The sequence below is a fragment of the Stenella coeruleoalba genome (assembly GCF_951394435.1).
Source record: "Stenella coeruleoalba genome assembly, chromosome: 4".
Classification (NCBI taxonomy): Eukaryota; Metazoa; Chordata; class Mammalia; order Artiodactyla; family Delphinidae; genus Stenella; species Stenella coeruleoalba.
The window spans coordinates 237,340-259,183 of NC_137149.1; the positions used below are offsets into that span (position 1 = coordinate 237,340).

Genomic DNA, 21,844 nt, shown 5'->3' on the forward strand with positions numbered 1-21,844 from the left:
TGTTTGGTTCTAAATATTTTGAAATGTTCATTGTGATTTCTTTTTGACCCACTACTTATTTTTTAAAGTATGCATTGAAAATTTTGAACATCAAATCTTACTAAAAAGCTACAGTAATCAAGACGTTTGTTTTAGGTGTTAAGGTAGACTTTCAAGTCAATGGAACCAATTCTGGAGTCTAGAAATAAGCCCTTAGATTTAGGGTCATTTGGTCTTCAGCACGGGTGCCACGGCCCTTCACTGGGGGAAGGATAGTGTCTTCTTCGAGTGGTGCTGGGACAGTTGGACGGACATCCACGTGCAGAAAGGTTCATTTGTGCCTTGCCTCACACCACATACGAAAGTTAGCTCAAAATATAAGAGCTAGGGCTTCCCTGGTGGCACAGTGGTTAGAAATCTGCCTGCCAATGCAGGACACACAGGTTCGAGCCCTAGTCCGGGAGAATCCCGGATGCCACAGAGCAGCTGGGCCCGTGCGCCACGACTACTGAGCTTGCGCTCTAGAGCCTGCGAGCCACAGCTGCTGAGGCCCCGTGCCATGGCTGCTGAAGCCCGCGCGCCTGGAGCCCATGCTCTGCAACAGGGGAAGCCGCCGCAATGAGAAGCCCGTGCACTGCAGCAAGGACCCAATGCAGCCAAAGATGAAATAAGTAAAATAAATAAATTGATTAAAATATATATATAAGAGCTAAAAGTTGAAAACCTTTATAGGAAAACATGAGAGAAACTGTTTAGGGCCTTGGGTTAGGCCTGTAGTTCTCAGATCCAAAACCAAGAACACAACTCAGGAAATAAAATTGATAAACTGACTTCATGAAATTAAGAACTGCTGCTCGTGGGACTTGCCTGGCGGTCCAGTGGTTAGGACTCCACACTTCCACTGCAGGGGGTGTGGGTTTGATCCCTGATCGGGGAGCTAACATCCTGCGTGCCGCATGGTGGGGCCAGAAACTAAGACAAATTAAACATAAAGCAAGCAGCACTTTGAGAAAAGAAATGAAAGAACTGCTGCTCTTTGGGACCTCTCTGCTGGTCCGACGGATCGGACTCTGCTCTCTCACTGCCGAGGGCCCATGTTCAGTCCCTGGTCAGGGGCCTAACGACAGTGCAGCCAAAAAAAAAAAAAAAAAAAAATTGCTGCTCTTCAAAGGACTCTATTAAGAAAATTTTAAAAGGCCACAGACTGGGAGAAAATACTGGCAAATCACATTTCTGGAAAGGACTTGTATCTATAATATGTAACTCTTAAACTCAATAAGAAGATAAACAGTCCAGTTAAGAAATTGGCAAAAGGTTTCAGTAGACGTTTCACCAAAGAATTACAAATGGTTAATAGTCACGTGAAATGATGTTCAACAACTTTAGTCATTAGGGAAATGCCGATTAAAACCATAATGAAGTAGCATTTTACACTCACCAGGATGGCTACAATCCAAAAGACAGCCGCTGACAGGCGTTGACGGGGATGTTGACAAATGGGAACTGGTCAGCGGTGCAAGGTGCTGCCGTGCACCTGAGTCTCACACCGCTTTACGGTGCGACAGGAGTCCGATGGGAAGACTGCGTCTTGTATGATCCCATCTATAGCCTGTCCAGGAGAGGCCGGTCCACAGACACAGGCCGAGGGGTGGCCGCCTGGGGTGGGGCGGGGTTGGCCACCGAGGCTCCGAGAGTCTTTATGGGCTGACGGGACCGACCTCAGACTGGATGGTGGTGATGGCCGCCCACCTCTTTAAATGTACTAAAACTTCCTGAGTGGTATACTTAAAACAGATACATGTGCATTATACCACAATGAAGCGGTTAAAAAGTTACAAACACGCTTTATCTTGGTGCGTTTAAATAGGTAATACATTCATACAGTCCAGAGGTTAACATTGTGTGAAAGGTTTAAACGTGTTACCGTCCTGAGTTCCTCCACGTAGGTCATACTCCGTGGTCACCCCTGCGTTCACACAAACTGAGCCTCCTCGTCGGGTGACACGCCCGTAGTTGGGGAGCCTGTGCCCTCTCTACCTGGTCAGCACCTCTGACGGGCACGAGGCCTCTCCGGCTGGGGTACAGGAGTGCAGCCGGCGGCCCTGCCCGTGCCCACGCGGCTACCGGTGCTGGGTTGAGGGTTCCGTGTGCGGCTGGTTCCTGCCGGGGTCTTGGGCCTGTTGCTTTGGCCCTGGACACAGACGCCCGTCTGGCCCGTGTGCCTGAGGCCGGCTGACAGAGACTCTGAAGCCCCGCTGCGCCGGCGACTTCTGCTTCTCATCGTTCTGTCAACTTAAGTTTGCTGCTAGGTGCATTCGGCTTCAGAAATGCTCCCCACCCTTAGGGAGTTTCTTCTTATTAAGAAATCTGTTTTATGTAATAACACAGCTCTGCCTGCTTTTATTTTCGCCTGGTATTTGGTATTTCAGTTTTTTTAACATCTTTCTTAAATGTGACACTTTCTACAGCAGAGAGCTGGGGTTTTTTTAAAAATTGAATCAAAATTTATTTAACTGGCAAGTTATTTTACATTTACCACGATTGCTAGTAAAGTTGGGTTTGTTTCTGCTTTAGTTTGTGCTTTCCATTTGTACTTTTTATGCCGCCTCCCTTGAGTCCCTTCTGTAGAATTAATAAATTTTATTTAATCTCTTTTTTGCCTCTGATTGGCAGGCTATATGTCCTATTTTTATTATTTTAGTGCTAATGAAATTCTAAAATGAATGCATTTTTTAAAAGTCCAGAATTAACATGAGTCTCTTTCTGTCCCTCCTAAACAACACCAGAGCTTGCCTGCTGCCTGGGCGCCTCCTAAACCCCGGCCAGTCCATCCACTTCAGGCTTTTTCTTCCTGAGCTACATCTTCTCCTACTTACGTTCTGTTTTCGTTTGCAGATGACTTTATTCATTTCCACCCTGAATGATAATTTCGCTCTTCCTTCTTGTCGGCTGAGGGTCTGGGCTCAGTGGCCTGAGCGCCAGCCCTGCCTGTGGGCCCACCTCTGTGGCTGCCCTGGGCCTTGGCCCCCTGTGTTGAGGGGTCGCCATGTCTGTCTGGGTGCAGGTTTCCTCTTACTTCCTTTGTTTTGGGTTCTTTTGCTTCCTGAATTTGAGGCCTTATGTCTTTGATCGTTTGGGGGGATCCTTAGTCATTATTTCTCAAATTTTGCCTTTCCCTTATTTTCTCTTCTTTCCTCTGGAACTCTTGTGATGTGTTTGTTAGACTCTTTGATCTGTCTGCACGTCTCTTACCTTTCTTTTGTTTTCTTATTTTAATTGATATCTTTGCTCAAATGGATCTTTCAGAAAATTGATCTGCCTTCAGCTGAGACTAATCTGCGATTTGACCATCCATTGAATTTTTAATTTACGTGAATAGGTTTTTTATTTTTAGAAGTTACATTTGGTTATCTTTTGTACCTGCCTGTTCTTTATTCTTAGTGTGTTACGTTTTTAATTCCTACTTTCATGCCTCTAGTAGTTTTAGACATACATATTTCAGTTAATTCCTTTGTTAATTCTTTTGCCTGAACTTTGGGGGTCTGCTTGTGCCATTTTTTGTGGCTGTTGCGAGAGAATTACTTGCCTGTGAGTGAGGTGAGGTGAGGTATCTAAGGTGGGACTTTCTCAACTGTGGCCGGGGCTGTCCCTCCTCAGCACATTCCCTTCTGCGTCTGCCAGGCACCACCTGATCCTAGAGTCACTTTTCCTTAGTTTGTCGTCTTGAAGTTCGTGCCACACACCGAGTACTCTAATCCCACAGAACGCGATCTTGCAGGATAGAGCTGTGAGCTTCAGACTTTGCGCCTTTGCTCAGAGTGCGCTGTTCTCTAGTGAGTTTGCTGTCTCCTTCAACCTCCTTTGGAGGCCTTCCTCGATGAAGGGTCCGTGGTGCCCGCCGTGTGTGTGGCGTGTCTTTCCTGAGCGCTCGGCACAGCCTCTGGGGAGATGCGTGTGTGTCCCACCGGCCAGAAGCTTTTAGAACAGGACTCCAGTCTTTGTCGGTTTAACTCTGAGGCCAGCACATACTGCCGCAATAAATAAATAATTCTCGGGTTTACTTTAAAGTGCTGTGCTAATAAGACAGAATAAATAGTGTTAGATTTTTATTTCCCAAAATGGCAAATAGTGAACAGATTTTTAAGACAGTGTAAAAAGATTAAAGGGAAATTCTTTTTCTACGGTGCTAGGTCAAAACAGATTTATGATTTCAAAAAAGTCAGCGTTCTTCGATTTAATGGAATCCGTAGATATCTAAGAAAGCCTCCAGTGAGTAGCCCGGTAGGGCCCCCTTGATGAGCCTGCCCAGCTGTGTCCTTTCTCTTGCAGGTGAGCATCTGTCTGGAATGCAACAGCAGCAAACTGCGGGGCCTGAAACGGAAGTGGATCCGCTGCTCAGCCCAGGCCACAGTCCTGCACCTAAAGAAGTTCATTGCCAAAAAACTCAACCTCTCGTCTTTCAACGAGGTAAATAGAAGCTATAGCGAGTCACTTCTTGTTTGTAAAAGTGATGCTTCTGAAGTTCTTCGGGTTGGTTTGCTTTTTACAGTCCTGTTCGGACATTTTCAATCAGAAAAAACATCTGCATTTGTTTTGCCTACCCCCAGATAGTGTGATAGTAAATAGCGGTGAAGACAGTGGAGGCCCAGAGCCCGCAAACACGGGAAGCCACTGTTGAGGGAAGAGGAGATGCCGAGGGGGCTGCAACAAGATATGTTAAATATTTTCTTTTTTTTTTAAATTAATTAATTAATTTGTTTATTTTTGGCTGTGTTGGGTCTTCGTTGCGGCGCGCGGGCTTCTCACCGCGGTGGCTTCTCTTGTTGCGGAACACGGGCTCTAGGCGCGCGGGCTTCAGTAGTTGTGGCGCACAGGCTTAGTTGCTCTGCGGCATGTGGGATCTTCCCGGACCAGGGCTCAAACCCGTGTTTCCTGCATTGGCAGGCGGATTCTTAACCACTGCGCCACTAGGGAAGCCCAGGATATGTTAAATATTTTCACCACAAAGAGAAGTTCTGTTCTTCAGTTTTGCAAACGGATGGATGGGTGGATGGGGATGGATAGGACGGGTGGGTAGATAGAGAAGATACTTCCCAGTTCCGATAAATGCTGAGAATAAAGTAAAACGTGTCCCCTAGTGGTGCAGAGCAGGGCGGTGCACAGAGGGGTGAGAGCACATCAGCTTAGGGGTCGTTGGGGAACCCTCCCGAGGGCGTTCACTTCTGCTCAGACATAAACTGTCAGCAGGAGCTGGCTGTGTACCAGCAGGTGTCAAGAGGAGGCACTGGGGGGCCTTAAGCCGGGGGCTTGTGGTGAGAACAGCCCTGAGGCTGTGAGGCAGGTGGGCTGCTGGGGTTCCGAGACGGAAGCAGGAGCGACCGGTTGAGGGGAGTCTGTGGCAGAAGTCCCAGGAGAGACAGGCCAGGGTAGTGCGGTAAGGATGGAAAACTGAGGCCGACTTCTCAGGTGGGCTGTAGAGAACAGTGGGTAGGACGTGGCCCTGCAAAGACGTGTGTCCACAGCCAACCCCGCAACCTGTAAGCGTGGTCTTTGCCAGAAAAAGGGTGTTTTCAGATATACTGAAGTTCAGGATCCTGAGATGAGATAATCCTGGATTATCTGGGCTGCCCCTAAATTCAGTGACACGTGCCCTCACAAAAGTGAGGCAGAGGGAAATTCGAGACACGCACAGAGGAGAAGATGGTGTGAGGACAGAGACGAGAGGCTGGGGTGATGCGGCCACAAGCCAGTGGATGCCTGGAGCCCCCAGAAGCTGGAAGAGGCAGGAAGGATCTTCCCCTGGAGCCTCCAGACTGAGCACAGCCCGGCCGGCACCTTGATTTTGAACTTCTGGCCTCCACATCTGTGAGAAAATGAGTACCTGTTGTTTTAAGCCACCAGGTTTGTGGTACGTTGTCATCCCTGCCACGGGAAACCAAAACAGATTTCAGTACCAGGAAGTGGAGTGCTGCTGTAACAAACACCTAGAAATGTGGCGGCGCCTTCGGATTTGGGCAAGAGGCACAGGCTGGGAGAATTTTGAGAAACACGATTTTTAGAAACCCGAATCGCCTTGAAGAGACTGTCGAGATGAACGTGTCCATTAAAGGTGACTCTGGGGACGGCCGAGAGGGAAGCACGGAGCATGGTGGAGAAAGCGCCCGTCACCTTTGAAGGTGCGTGTTGCACAAACAGAGTGTTGGTGGAAATAGGAGCATTAAAGATGCTACTGGTGAGCGCTCAGAAGGGAAAAAGGAGCATAGTATTGGAAATGGGGCAGAAAAGTGATTCTAGCTGCACAGTGGCAGAAAACTGGCTGAGTTGTGTTCTGCGGTGTGTGCAAAACAGAACTTGGAAGTGGTGAACACGGATATTTAGCTGAGGACGTTTTCAAGCAAAGTGCTGAAGACGTGGTCTGGTTTCTTCTTGCTGCCTGTAATAAAATGTCAGAGATGAATTCAGGAAGGAACTGCGCAACGAAAAGGAACCAGCACTTGATGATTTTGAAAAGTCACAGCCTATCCAGATTGCAAAAAGACGGTAATATTAGGAGTTTGACCGTTAGAAAAACGTGCTCTGGAGAGAAGGCCAAGCGTGTAGCTGTTCAGCCTTTTGCTAAAGGGATTAGTTGTTTGACTCACGGCGGCTCAGCCGTCTCATGGCGGAACAGAGAGGAGTTATCCAGGAAAGATCTGCAGAGCCTGGACCTCTGACACACATGGGAGACGCACAAGGTTGCTAAGAGTGTGCTGTCAGCAGAAACACCACCAACTCGTGCTGAGGGACAGAGACAGGAAGAAGCGAGGGGCCATCAGACTCCAAAACGCTGCGCGCGGGGAGTGGGCTGGTGGAGCTGCCAAGGCGAGCCACCCCTAAAGGAAAAGGAGGAACGGCTCCAAGGCAGAGCCCGGGGCCCAGAGGCTGAGGCCATCAGGGCCCAGAGAGCAGGAGGAACGGCTCCAAGGCAGAGCCCGGGGCCCAGAGGCTGAGGCCATCAGGGCCCAGAGAGCAGGAGGAACGGCTCCAAGGCAGAGCCCGGGGCCCAGAGGCTGAGGCCATCAGGGCCCAGAGAGCAGGACCTTGACCCACAGTGAGCTCTTCTCAGGTCTTGAAACCTCATGGAATTTTCCCTGCTGGATCTCAAACTTTATTGAGACCAGTGATCCCTTACGCCTTCTAATGTGTCTCCCTCTTGGACTAGGAATGTCTGTCCTGCCCCAGCCTTGTATCTGGAAAGCAGATGATGTGTTTTCTAGCTTCACAGGTCCACGGCTGGAAAGGCATTTGCCCCAGGAGGCATCGTACCCAGAGTCTCACCTATACCTGACTCCTGTGATTTAGAAGATAAGATCTGGGACTTGGAGCTGATGGTGTGTAGATGAGAGTTGGGGATTTGGAGTTGATGCTGGAGTAGATTGGGTCCCTTGGAGATGTTGGGGTTCGGTGAGTGTGTTTTGCACGTGGGATGGATGTGGATTTTGCTGGGTCAGAAGGCAGACTGTAGTATGTTATGTGGTGACACAGCCAAAAGATACGTCTACTTCTAACCCCCAGAACACGTGAATATGACTTTATTTGAAAAAAAAGATTTCTGCAGACATGTAAAGAGTCTTGGGATGAAGAGACCATCGTGTGTTATCCAGGTGGGCCCTACCTTCAATAACAAGTGTCCTTATGAGAGAAGGCAGACACAAATTGTCTCAATAGATTTAATTATACAAAGTATCTTCTCAGACCACAGTGGCATGAAGTTAGAAATCAATAACCAAGGGAAAACTGGAAAATGCACAGAATTGTGGAAATGAAACAACGCAGCTTTAAACAGCCAGCGGATCAAAGGTTAGAAAATACTTAGAGAAGAATGAGAACAAAAACACCACGTCCCAAAACTAATGGGATACAGTGAAAGCAGTGCTAAGGGGAGATTCATAGCTATAAACACTTACCTTAAAGACAAGGAAGATCTCAAATCAACAACCTAAATTTACAACTTAAGGAACTAGAAAAAGAAGGGTAAGCTGAACCCAAAGCTAGCGGAAGGAAGAGAATAGTAAAGATTAGAGCAGAAATAGACAAAATAGGGAACAGGAAAACGATAGAGAAAATCAATGGTTCTTCAGAAAGGTCAGCAATGTTGACAGACTTGTAGCTGGATGAGCTAAGAGAAGACTCAAATTCTGTAATCTGAAATGGAAGTAGGGACATCACTACTGATTCTTCAGAAATAGGTTGTAAGAGATCACTATGCACAATTGTATGCCAACAAATTGGATAACCAAACGAAATGGACAAATTCCTAGAAACACAAAGCTATCAAGACTAAGTCACAAAGACGTGGAAAATCTGAATAGACCTATAGCTCATAAGGAGATTGAATCACTAATCAAAATCTCCTAACAAAGAAAAGCCCTGGACCTGACAGCTTCACTGAATTCTACCAAACATTTAAAGAATTAATACCCGTCCTTCTCAAACTTTTCCAAAAGGTCGAAGAGGAGGGAGTGCTTCCCAACTCATTTCATGAGGCCAGCATAACCCTGATGACAAAGCCAAATAAAGACACTACAAGAAAAGAAAACTACAGACCAATATCCCATATGCACATTGATGCAAATATCCCAACAAAATGCTAACAAACAGAATTCAGTATATGTTAAAAGGTTTTACACACCATGCGCAGGCGGGACTTATTTCTGGAGTGCAAGGATGGTTCAGCATATGAAAATTGATTAATATAATTATGCCACATCAACAGAGTGCAGGAAAAACCACACGATCATCTCAGTTGATGCAGAAAAAGCATTTGACAAAATTGAATGCCCTTTCATGATAAACACACTGAACAAACTAGAAAGAGCAGCCATATATGAAGGTAAAGTAAAATCCATCCATGAAAACCCTTCTGAATATCACACTCAGTGTGAGAAAGCGAAAGCCTCTTCTCTAAGATAAGGGACAAGCCAGGGAGGCCCACTTGTGCCCTTTCTAGTCAACATAATACTGGGAATCCTAGCCAGGAAAATTAGACAAGAAAAAGAAATAAAACACATCCAAATTGGAAAAGAAGAATTTAAAACATTATCTCATTTGCAGATGACATGATTTTATATGTAGAAAACCCTAAAAATTCCACGCACACAGACATGAAAAAAGAACCTGTCAGAACTAATAAATTAATTCAGCAAGGTAGCAGAATAGAAAGTCAACAGAAAAATCATATGCATTAGCTCAGTATCAAAAAAACAAACAACCCAATCCAGAAATGGTCAGAAGACCTAAATAGATATTTCTCCAGAGAAGACGTACAGATTGCCAACAAACACATGAAAGAATGCTCAACATCATTAATCATTAGAGAAATGCAAATCAAAACTACAATGAGGTATCATCTCTCACCGGTCAGAATGGCCATCATCAAAAAATCTAGAAACAATAAATGCTGGAGAGGGTGTGGAGAAAAGGGGACCCTCCTGCACTGTTGATGGGAATGTAAATTGATACAACCACTACGGAGAACAGTATGGAGGTTCCTTATAAAACTAAAAATAGAACTACCATATGACCCAGCAGTCCCCCTACTGGGCATATACCCTGAGAAAACCATAATTCAAAAAGAGACATGCACCCCAATGTTCATTGCAGCGCTGTTTACGATAGCCAGGACATGGAAGCAACCTAAGGGTCCATCAACAGATGAATGGATAAAGATGATTGGCACATATATACAATGGAATATTACTCAGCCATAAAAAGAAACGAAATTGAGTTATTTGCAGTGAGGTGGATGGACCTAGAGTCTGTCATACAGAGTGAAGTAAGTCAGAAAGAGAAAAACAAATACCGTATGCTAACACATATATATGGAATCTTAGGGAAAAAATGGTTCTGATGAACCTAAGGGCCGGACAGGAATAAAGACACAGACGTAGAGAATGGACTGGAGGACACGGGGAGGGGGAAGGGTAAGCTGGCACACAGTGAGAGAGTGGCATGGATGTATATACACTACCAAATGTAGAATAGCTAGCTAGTGGGAAGCAGCCGCATAGCACAGGGAGATCAGCTCGGTGCTCTGTGACCACCTGGGGGTGGGGTAGGGAGGGTGGGAGGGAGACACAAGAGGGAGGAGATATGGGGATATATGTATATGTATAGCTGATTCACTTTGTTATAAAGCAGCAACTAACACACCATTGTAAAGCAATTGTACTCCAATAAAGATGTTAAAAAAATCAGATGCATTTTTGTACATGAGCAATGAACAATCTGAAAAGGAAATTACAGAACTCATTTCATTTATAGTAGCATCATAAAGAATAAAATACTTAGGAATTAACCAAGGAGGTGAAAGACTTGTACAATGAAAGTTACGAAAATTGCTGAAAGAAAGACAAGCACGTGGAAACACATCCCACATTCATGGATTGGAAGACTTAATATTGTTAAAATGTCAGTATTACCCAAGTAATCTACAGATTCAGTGCAATTCCTATCAAAATCCCAAAGATGTTTCTTGCGGGAAAAAAAAAAGAAATCCATCCTAACTTTTTTATGGACTCTCAAGGGACCCAAATAGCCAAAACAGTCTTGAAAAAGAGCCAAACTGGAGGACTTGAACTTACTCTAAAGATAACACGAATCAAAACTGTGGTGTTGGCCTAAAGACAGACAGACTAATGGAGCAGAATAGAGAGCTCAAAAGTAAACCCTCACATATGTGGTCAACTGACTTTTGACAAGGGTGCCAGGACCCTTCAATAGTCTTTTCAACAAATGGTGCTGAGAAAACTGGATATCCACATGCAAAATAATGGAGTTTGACCCTTACCTAATACGATATACAAAAATTAATTCAAGGGACTTCTCTGGTGGTCCAGTGGTTAAGACTCCGTGCTCCCAATGCAGGGGGTCCAGGTTCAATCCCTCGTCAGGGAATTAGATCTCACATGCCACAACTAAAGATCCTTGCGTGCCGCAGCGAAGATCCCACATGCCTCAACTAAGACCCAGCGCAGCCAAATAAGTAAATAAATATTTTTTTTAAAAAATGTATCAGGGATATAAACGTAAAACCTAAAACAATAAAACTCTTAAAAGAAAACACAGGACAAAAGCTTAATGACGTTGGAGTTGTCAGTGATTGGTTGGATAGAATACCCAAGGGCACAGGCAACAAAAGGAAAAATAGACAGTTGGGACTTCCTTGAAATTTAAAAAAAAAATTGTACACAATGGAAGAAAGTATTTGCAAGTCATATTTCTGACAAGGAATTACTATCCAGAATATATAGACAGTTCCTAAAATTCAACACAAACTCAAACAACTTGAGTAGACATTTCTCCAAAGAAGATACATGAGTGGCTGACAAGCACATGAAAACATGCTCGGCTTCCCTGGTGGCGCAGTGGTTGAGAGTCCGCCTGCCGATGCAGGGGACACGGGTTCGTGCCCCGGTCCGGGAAGATCCCACATGCCGCGGAGTGGCTGGGCCCGTGAGCCATGGCCGCTGAGCCTGCGCGTCCGGAGCCTGTGCTCCGCAACGGGAGAGGCCACAACAGTGAGAGGCCCGCATACCGCAAAAAAAAAAACAAAAAAACATGCTCAACATCACTAATCATAGGGGAAATGCAAATCAGAACTGTAATGAGACCCAGCCCATACCCAGTAGGATGGCTACCGTAAAAAATACGTCGCAAGTGCCGGTGAGGAAATGGAGACGTTGTCACCTTGTGCACTGCTGGGGGTGGATGCAAAATGGTGCAGCCACTCTGGAAAACGGTACGGGCGTTTCTCAAAAAACTAAACGTAGAGCTACCGTGAACACCAACAATTCCACCTCTGGGTAAAGATACCCAAAAGAATTGAAAACAGGATCCCAAGGAGATATTTGTACCCCCATGTTCGTAGCAGCATTATTGGCAGTAGGCAAAAGGTTATACATGAACAAAATGTGGTCCGTCCATACAATGAATATTCAGCCCCAGACAGGAGGGAAATTCTACACCCGCTACAACGTGGGTGAACCTTGAGGACACGATGCCAACTGAAATGGGCTGGGCACAAAGGGGCAAGTACTGTCTGATTCCACTATACAAGGTCCCTAGAATCATAAAGACAGAAGGTAGAATCAGGGTTTCCAGGGGCTGGGGACAGGGGGATGGGAAGTTATAATGGGGACAGAGTTACAGTTTTACAAGATGAAAAGTCTGTGGATGGATGTGGTGACAGGTGCACGTTACGAATGTACTTAATACCACTGAGCCGTGCACTTCAAAATGGTTAAGATGGTAAATTTTACGTGTGTTTTACCACAATTTTTTTAACAATATAAAGGAATGAACTATTGATACCCACAGAAAAAAGAGTAGAGAGAGTTTTGAGACACAGAGTGGAAGGGCCACCTGAGGATGGAAGCAGAGATTGGAGGGATGCAGCCACAGGTCAGGGAACCCTGGAGACTCCAGAGGTTGCGAGCCCGTGGACTCCCAGACTGAACTCTGAGGCTGCGTTTCTGGAGTTACACGTCCCAAAGTTATGGTGTTTCCATGGCAGCCACAGGAGTCACAGGTGCCGGACCCTTCTTCCCTTGCCCTGAGAGAGAAGTTTAGAAGACCATCTGGGGGCTTCCCTGGCGGTCTGGTGGTTAGGACTCAGCAGTTTCACTGAGGTGGCCCGGGTTCAGTCCCTGGTCGGGAACTAAGATCCTGCAAGCCATGCGGTGCTGCCGAAAAAAACTAGAAAATATAAAAATAAAAGACCATCTGGGTCAACAGCATTTGTCATCAGGGAAGTGCAAATTACAACAGCAAGATCCACTCCACACCTGTCAGAGCGGCCGGAATCCAGAGCGCTGGCGACGCTGGGTGCTGAGCAGCAGGGACCCTCATCCCCACCGCTGGGAACGCAGGACGGTGCAGCCGCTCCGAAGGCAGCTGCGTGGTTTCTCACAAAACTAAACCCACTCTCACCATACGATTCAGCCGTCAAGCCCCTTGGTACTTACCCAGAGGAGCTGAAAACTTACGTCCACACAGAAACCTGCACGCAGATGTTTATAGCAGCTTTAATCGTAGTTGTCAAAACTTGGAGACAGCTAAGGTGTCCTTCAGAAAGTGAATGGATACGTAAACAGTGGCCCATCCAGACAAATATTACTCAGCACTAAAAAGAAAGGAGCTATCAAACCATGAAAAGACACGGCGGAGCCTTCAGTGCGTACGACTGAGAAAGAAGCCAGCCTAGAAGGCTGCCCACTGTGTGCTCCAGTTCTATGACATTCTGGAAAAGGTAAAACTGTGGAGACAGTGAAAAGGTCACTGGTTGCTGGGGGCTGACGGGGAGGGATGAACAGGCAGGGAAACGACTCTGTGTGACGCTGTCACGGAGGACACACGTCGTCATACGTTTGTCCAGACCCCCAGAAGGCACAACACGGAGCGTGAACCCTCATGTGAACCACAGGCTGCGGGTGGTGAGGGCGGTCATCGGTTGTAACGAACGTTTTCATCGGGGCTGTTGATGGTGGAGGAGGCTGTGAGGTGGGGGCAGGAGATACACGAGAACTCTACCTTCTGTGAAATTTTGCGCAAACCTAAAACCGCTCTAAAAAGTCTTTTAAAACTAAAAAGGGAGAAGCTGTCTGTGGAGCCCATTACCTTCTTCCACTGAGGTGAAGGGGACAAACCTGGCCAAGAGGGGACTGATGTCGGGGGACAGCGTGCTCTCTAGTGAAGGCAGTCTGGGCGCCAGAGCCCCGTGACGGGGGCGCTGCCTTGTTGTGTGCGGACGGAGGCCCCCCGGTGCTCTGGGCCCGCTGGGGGGGGTTGGGCCTTCCAGGCGCCGCTTCCCACCTGTGCTGCCCCAGAAGGAGGGCAGGTGGCCCTTCAGCGACCGGCGTGACCGCTGCGGCCCCAGAGACCATGTGTCCTGAGCGCCGAGCCCTTGGCCCCGCTGACCGAGGTCTTGTTCTCCCGTCAGCTGGACATTTTATGCAACGAGGAGATCCTGGGCAAGGACCACACGCTCAAATTCGTCGTCGTCACGAGGTGGAGATTCAAGGTGAGACTTCGGCGCGACGCGTTGTGTGTGATCTTCAGGGGCTGCTCAGGGCAGCAGCTGCTTTGTGGGCACGTCTGTTTCCTGGAGTTTAGGCGTAACGAGCAGACCAGGCGCGGGGTTGTCAGGAATGCGGCCGTTCTGAAGCTGCATCGGCCTCAGAGTCGTGTGGTCGGGGAAGGCGTGGTCTCCAGGCCCTGACTCGCCCCACCCCTCCTGGTCGAGGTGACCGGCGTCCTGGGAGGGCGTGGCCGCTGCAGTCAGAGGACACGTCCCCTCGAGCCGCAGCGCCTCTCTCTGGAACAGGAGGCAGATGAGTGGGACCCCATCTTCGGGGGCTGCCTGGGAGCAGGGTAGAGACAGCCTGGCCGACACCCCCAGCTGGAGCCGAGGTCTGAGGGCGAGTGGGGCACAGAGAGAAAAGGCAGGAGCAGGTGTGGGGACCGGGCGTGGGACTCACCCTCGGAGCTGACGAGTGTGGGACCATCGCCAGCCTGTCCCCTTGGGGTCACCGGTGCCGTTCCCTCGCCCCCTTGTCTTGCAGAAAGCACCGCTCCTGCTGCACTACAGACCCAAGATGGACCTGCTGTGAGCCGCGGCACAGCAGAGACTCGGCCGCCGGGCGCCCCGCGAGTACGCAGCCAGGCGGGGCCGCCACCGCGTAGGATGCTGCCCTGGGCACCGTTTGGACTGGGTCCCGAACAGAGAATATTTATCACTTTTGTATGAGAATCACACTCACGAGGCGCTGCGGCACAGGGTTACGGACGCGCCTCGCCTCGCCTCGCGGCCGGGGCGCCTCTGCCCCAGCGGGAGGGTGTGGCGCCGGCCTTCGCCGACCCGTGACCTTTGCTTGCTTTCCAGGTCTTGAAAATCTCGGTCACTTCCGTTCAGTTTATGAATTAGGTTTCACGATAAGCCCCCAAAATACTTGTACGTTTACTGAATCCTTCCTAAGTTATTGACAAAATGTCTTTTCACGTGAATGACGATATTTATGTGGCCTTTAGCTTCCTGAAGACTTAGAAGATATATAAAAATTTAATTTAAAAGCATACCAAAAGAGGCTTCCATGAGTATCGTGAGTTAACCATGGTATTTCATTTTCCACGTCAGGGAACGTGAAGCCGAGGGCCGCCCTGACTCCGGGGGGCCCGCAGCCCAGCTGGGGGGCTGCACCCTGACCCCGACGCGGCTGCCCCGCCCGGTCAGCAGGGCGGACCGGAAGACGACAGTTCGCAGAACGATTCTTGTTCTCAAAAATTGTTTCTCTTAAATAGGGCACAAGTTGTTCAGTGCCGTCGTTTAACTTCCCGCTTATTCTTTCCCATTTTTGTTTTGCTGAAGAGATTGATGGTGGTGGCGGGGGGCCTCTCCCGAGACGGCGCCCCCGTCCGCGGCGGGGCTGGTGCCCAGGGGGCGTGTCTCCACCAAAGCCCCACGTGTGCAGACCCCGGGTCCCACCACGCCCGCCTTCAGAGGTGGGCACGTCCCCGTGCTCTCGTGGAGCAGCTGGCGCGCTCTGGCCGCTGTTGGCGGGCACGCTAGAGCCACAGAGGGCGGGCGGGCGGGCCCCTGTGCGGCGGAAGCGGCTTTTCCAGTGACTTAATGACCTACAGCGTGGGCAGACGCAGCACACCCTCTGTTAGCCCTTTCTCCTCCCAAATGTTAATATTTTTGTGGAATTGGAGAATAAACTCTTTGCCAGCACATCCATTTTTGTTCCTTTAAGATAGTAACTTGGAATGTGTAACGACAGGAACAAGGAGACGGGCCTTCTCCGGGTGGTAAGCTGGTCCCCGCTCCGTGGCCGTCCCTGTCCGCGTCCGGTGGCTTCTGCCTGACCTTTGGGCTCCTCCCCCTCTGTCACCTCCTGCATCACCGGGGCGCTGGGGTCCTGGGCCGCCTCACTTGGTAGGTGGTCCTGACGGTGGCTTGAGAGCCGGGTTTTCCATTAAGAACTTCACCTTGGTGACTAGAGTTTTTCTCGAACTTGCTTTGGAAGTGGTGGTTGGGCTCATCGACATTCAAGTTTGTTTGTTTGTTTTCTGCTTCCTGTTTCATACTTACAGATGTCAGAAGCAGCTCCCTTAGTGATGGGAAAAACAAATTAACTCAGTCCAAGTGGTTTTAATATAAGGCCTTTCAGAAACACAAAACCAAGTTTTTCTTAGGAATTGGTCAGAGTTCATCTCTCTCTTTAAGCCCGTTACTCCCGGGACCGTTTGAATGAGTCAGTTCCCTGCGCCTGCTGTTCATCCCGATCGTTTGTTAGGGTCACTATTCAAGGGTTCAGTGAGTAGATGTGTATGACTAAGTATTTCCTGTCTACCTCAAATACACATTTCTGCTGAAGCATTCTGTAAAGCCGTGTGTTCTCAATGCAGTTGAAGTGTACCGTTAGAATTTAGGTATTTTCCTGTGTGATGAAAGGAAGGAAAGATTAAACAGTGTGAGCGTCCAAATTCAAATAAAATTAATTCACAGGTCAGATTAAAATGAACCTGGCTGTATAATCTCATAGTATATATTTGTAACTTTGCAGCTATCTTTGCAATCACTTGAATTTGCTATGGTGCTAAGTCGACGTACTTAATACACAGAGAGGTGGAGATGAGTCAGAGCTGGCGTCACCATCCCCACTGGGCCCTGGCCACCTGCTGATCCCGCGTTTGTGTCCGTGTTACCCTGATGAAACCTCAGCAGCAGAAGTACCCATTTTTCTAAGATGTCCTCGTGCAGACCGTCTTCACTGCAGGAGATCCCTGTTCCCGCCACCTCCGGTCTGACCGCAGCCTTACGGGGACGGAGCTGGGGGCCTCGCCGTCAGAGGGAAACTTTCACTTTTCTCTCGTGTCCGTTTAACATCAACGGCAGAATTTTATCTTTTCCAGCATAAAAGCCAGGATCAGTTAGTGATTGGATCCTATTAAGATTGTTTTTTGTTTTTAACAGATGGAGTTACTGTGAAGTAGTTTTCACCACTCTTCATGCTGGTAAAACAAACGCTGTCAGTTACCGAACGGCACCCTCGTCAGCAGCGTGGGCTCGTCAGCAGCACAGGGTCTCACTAGGTACAGGTGTCATGAAAATAGAAGATTCAGATAGAATATATAATATTGAATTTAAGATTTGGGGGGTTAAAAAGAAGAAAACTTAACTTTATAAAATTATTTATTCTATTTTAAGCCTTCTGTCATATTTTCCCATCCAGTTGTTTGGTTTCAGTGGTCCAGCTTTATTTACAGGCATATAAGATGAAATTGGGAGGCGTTCTGCAAGCTTCTTCCTTTTGCTTTGAGTAGCTTCCGACTCGTGTGCTTTGTGTTACCCGGATGAGAAGCGCTTGGTGCTTCTGCGCGATAGGCTCCAGCGGGCGGCGCCACGCGTACGTGGAGTGTCCGTGGCATCTGCTCCACTGAATGGAGGCAGTGTAGGCGGACTCTCAGAACGTGTACGTCCAGCCCTTTGGTTTTCCTTTTCCGTCGTCGTTCTCATGAAAACACTGTTGCTGGGAATGTGCGTGGGCCTGTGCAAGGGGCTCGGCCGTCGGTAAGAGTGAGTGACCGGCCAGCGGCCGCAAGTTGACGTGTGGCCTAGGCTGGCCTCGTGCCTCAGACCCCGCGCGCTGGTGGCCCAGGACGCGCCCCCGTGTCGACCACAGATGTGACGGTGCTACTTTCCCAGGCTCCTGAGCCCGCCGGCGCGTGCGGCCTTGATGCCTCCTCGTGGCATTTGAGGTCTTTAGAAATTCGTTTGTTTTTTCTTCAAAGCCCACAGGATGGATTTTACAGTGATTTTGAAGTGTGTCATTGGATTGAATATCATAGGAACAAGCCAGCTGATTTCTACCTTGTACGTGAATATTTGATGTGCTCTCAAAACATTGAAAACACATTTAGTGCAGATAGATCACAAGAAGTTCAGTTTCTCTGTTTCCTCAGGAAATCATTTACACTCCAGCACATCACATGTGACCTTAGCGTGATAAACCAATGTGTTTCTCTGCCTTGGTATTTGAACAAACTACGTAGGTTGGGATAAGTCGGTTAGAAAACAATTCAAGCGACACCACAATCATCACTGAGATTCTGTCCCTTCCTGGGGACCGCCGGGCCCCTCACCAGCTCACGTGGTCTCTGTGTCCGTGGGTGCATCTGAAGGGGGCCTGAAGTTTACGTGTCCCCTAGAACGTGTGTAGCATTAGCGTAAATGTCTAGTTCAACAGCTTCATTGGGTGCAAGAAAACCATTTTTCCCGTATGATGCAGCGTTCAGGGGCGAGAGCCCTTGCCGACCCTGGCATCCCGCGTGGAGATCGGGCGCTCTGGGGGATTGTGGAGGTGACGCTGCAGACACATGTTTTTGACTGTTTAGTTTGGAAGTTTACATTTTTTATGCTTCGTGTTGGTGTGTAATTTTTTGTACTCTTGGTGGCTAGGTTTTATCTAAAATCTTTTTTGGAATATTGCTTAACTGTTTTGATTTTATGATAGTGAAGCTTGTATTCAGTGTTTTGCCAATTGATATTATATGCTTGTAATAAAAGCAAAAGGAAAACCTACCTAGTTCTCTGAGGCTGGACGTTTGTTACCTAAGATGTTCGTAAGAGCGTGAGATAGGTGCCCTGTTAGGGGGATACGGTGTGACGAAGAGTGCCGTGGGTATTGGTGAGGGCGCACACGCCACACTGGGCCCTCCCCTCCCACCCCAGCCTGGACCCTCACAGGTTAACGACTCTGCCCCACATGGCGTTTGTGACTGACCTCATGAAGCTGGTCCAGTGTTGGCGCCAGAGGCTCTATGGGAACCCTGGGAGCCCACACGCATCTGTGTGCATGGAGAGAGAACTGTCTTTGGTTGGTAGCTGTGTGTGCCAGGGAACCTGTGTGAAAGAAAACCTCTGATTCCCCTGAGCGGTGGACCGCCGGTTGGAGTTGCACCCTCTCTTGGCGTGTTGGGACACGTGTGCATACACATTTCTCGTGAGGGTGCCCTCTGCCTCCCTTTTGTTCTGTCCAGGCCTTGGTGGGGGCGGTGAGTGATGCCCTCCCACACGGGAGGTTCTAAGACTCATCTCTTCCGGGAACACCCTCACACACACACCAGAATAATTTTAATCTCGGCACTGGGCCCCGTCAGGTTGACACATGCGATCAGCTATCGCAGACAATTTACTATATCCATAACTTTTAATTTTTAAAGGTTAAGTAATTTACAGCAATCTTGAAAATCTGAGGAAACCAGAACTGAAAAAAAGGGAGAATATGTTGACCAAAATTATGCTCTCGTGGGTTTCAGATCATTAAACTTGAAAGATAAATTTAGTCTTAAGAAACTAATTTTACCTATTTTACTTATTTTTGGTAAATCGTTTACTCCACCTAACGAATGTCAAGGTGCCGAAGCCACGTGTAAATGTCCACGTTCACCGGGGCGCTGGGTGGGCTGCAGGGACGGCAGGAAGCAGGCTTCATCAGGGCCCATGACTCCAGGAAAGAGTGAGAAGGAGATCAGCCAGGCCCAGGTCTCCCCTGCCCCCCAGCCCCTGAGCCTGGGAGGAGGGGCTGCGAGGGACTGAGGGGAGGCTGCGCCCGCCTGTAGCTCACACAGGAGATTTGCTTCTCCAGCGAGACTGCATTTGCATGAAACATGCAAGTCCCGCTTGAACCGGCAGCGCTGTTACAGGTGTGATCCTGCGTCCCCTGCCGTGAGACAGAGGCTTTGGAGGCCGCAGGAGAGGAGCACGCAGCACGCACAGCCAGGGGCCTCAGCCACACCTGCTGCCTGGCTGAGGATAAATGTCTCCCTTTGACTTTTGGTTCTTACGGATAAAACCCCCAGTGGGGCCAGCAGTCCTCGTTGCGGCAGCTGTGGCCAGGCCCGGGGCATGGGGCCCTCTTGCTAGGTCGGTAACCTCGCGGCGCCCACTCCCAGTTGCGCTGGAGTGCAGCCGTGCTCCTGAAGGTAACAGGCCCCTGCAGGGTGCGCAGGCAGCCCCTCCGTCCAGGTGGCAGGCAACACCCCATCATTTGGTGTGTTTTGCCTTTACGTGGCAGGTGGCCGTGGGAGGCCTGTCAGTCTCAACCACCAGCAGGCTGACGTATCCGTCAGACTCTTGTTGCAGCCTGATTGTCTCTGGATTTTATTTGAATGTGAAAATATAAACCATTTGACAATGAATCCTGTGGGGCTTTTTGTTTGTTTTTTTTAACGTGTGTTGGGTACTATGATAACAAAGTTGCTTCTTTAGGAACATTTTTAGTCAAAAACCTTTTGAGGCATAAACAGATCTGGCCCTTATAACAAACAGACCAAGTATGAAAATGCACCGGCTAAGTACGTATTCTTGTTGGTGGGAAATGGCTTTTTCCACTAACACCTCAGGAAGCACAAAGCAGGCATTAATCCCAGCTCAGTCCTGGGAGGTGTTTCTGGTGATTCTACTGCTTACAGGCTGTTGTCTGTAGGACCCCAGGGCTTGGGCGGGGAGGTCCTGCGACCCCAGGGCTCTGGAGAGATATGGGGAATGGTCCCAGGACAGCCAGGGGTCCCCGGGATCCACACTTCTCCTCCTGGCCCCGCGTGGTGCTTTGGCTGTGCAGGTGTTACAGGTGTTACTCCCCCTGCCCCTCGGCTGTCTCTGACCCCACACCCAGGGCGGCGGGAGGGGCCCGGAGCCCCATCTCCCGCGAACGCAGCCAACACGGATCGAAATACTGCCTGATGGAGCTGCGGCTGGTCTGGGCCGCCTGCTCCCTCAACGCCCAGGTTGGCCCCTGTGAGGGTTCCTTTTGAGGGCTTGCTTAGTGACGCTCCCAAGGGTGAAGCGGGGCCCCCGGGGGCCTGCCAGAATCGCAGGGTGTGTGTTCTGTTTGTCGTCCAGCGTGGAAAGCGCTTCCTCGCACTGTGTCAGTGTCGCCTTTTCACCCATGACGCTCGTGCGCTCAGACCCCCTTCAGGGTCTTGCAGAGGGGCTTCCGGGTTTTCCTCCCACAGGGCTCACGTATTTCTAGTTTGGCTTATTTCTTGTGTTTCCTCAGGGAGGCGGGGCACCTGCTTATATGGAATGGAGAAGACACTGGTGTTTGTACCCAATCTGCTGGTTCCGGGAGTGGCGGGGTGGGTGTCCTGGACGCCCACAGGCAGCAGTGTCGCAGCAAACACACGGACCCCTGTGCTCCTCTGCGGGCTGCGTGTGCACGGCTGCATCTCGAAGAATGTTGGCGGCGAAGGAAGCTTGCTGTGCGTTCAGACTTGAGTGGGAAGACTCTTGACGTCTCCATTTAAGCACAGTTGTGGAGTTTTGATAAATACTGTTGACTAAGTCGAGAAATTTCCTTCTGTTAAAGCTCACTAGACATTTTAGTCTAGAATGTGTAATTTCCATTTTTTAAATTACAAATTTTAAGTAAAAAAAAAATTTTTAAGTAACCTTTCTGTTTTGTTTTTGGATTTTTAACACATACACAGATTCACGCAACCACCACTACAGTCAGGACACAACAGCTCCATCATCCCAAAGACCTCCTGAGTGCCGGTCCTCCTCTGCCACCCCCACCCCCCATAATTCCTGGCAGCCACTGATCTCCGGCATTGTAATCTTGCCTTTACCAAGGCCAAGGCGGCTCCAGCTCCCGCTCAGGTCCCCACAAAGGCTCCCAAGTAGAGACCTTTATCTGCCCATGTGAGGACAGAAGGACTAGTGTGACCCCTGGGCTGCTGTCTGCATGGGGCTGGTGTCCTGTGCTATTTGTATAAATAAACCTGAGGCAGGACCTGTCAAAAAAAAATGTCGTGTAAATAGAAT

At 48.9% G+C, this 21,844-nt stretch overlaps 1 protein-coding gene across 3 annotated transcripts in view; it reads left to right on the plus strand.

Annotated features, from left to right (window-relative positions):
• The window catches only part of PCGF3 (polycomb group ring finger 3), a 55,628-nt gene extending 36,446 nt beyond the window's left edge, over positions 1-19,182 (plus strand). For all 3 annotated transcript variants that reach the window (XM_079919343.1, XM_079919342.1, XM_079919344.1), the window contains exons 9-11: positions 4,309-4,446; positions 13,958-14,038; positions 14,580-19,182. In XM_079919343.1, the coding sequence (XP_079775469.1) occupies positions 4,309-4,446; positions 13,958-14,038; positions 14,580-14,627 (267 nt within the window). In that variant the 3' untranslated portion in view covers positions 14,628-19,182. The remainder of the gene's footprint in view (positions 1-4,308; positions 4,447-13,957; positions 14,039-14,579) is intronic.
• Positions 19,183-21,844: the final 2,662 nt, after the last annotated feature.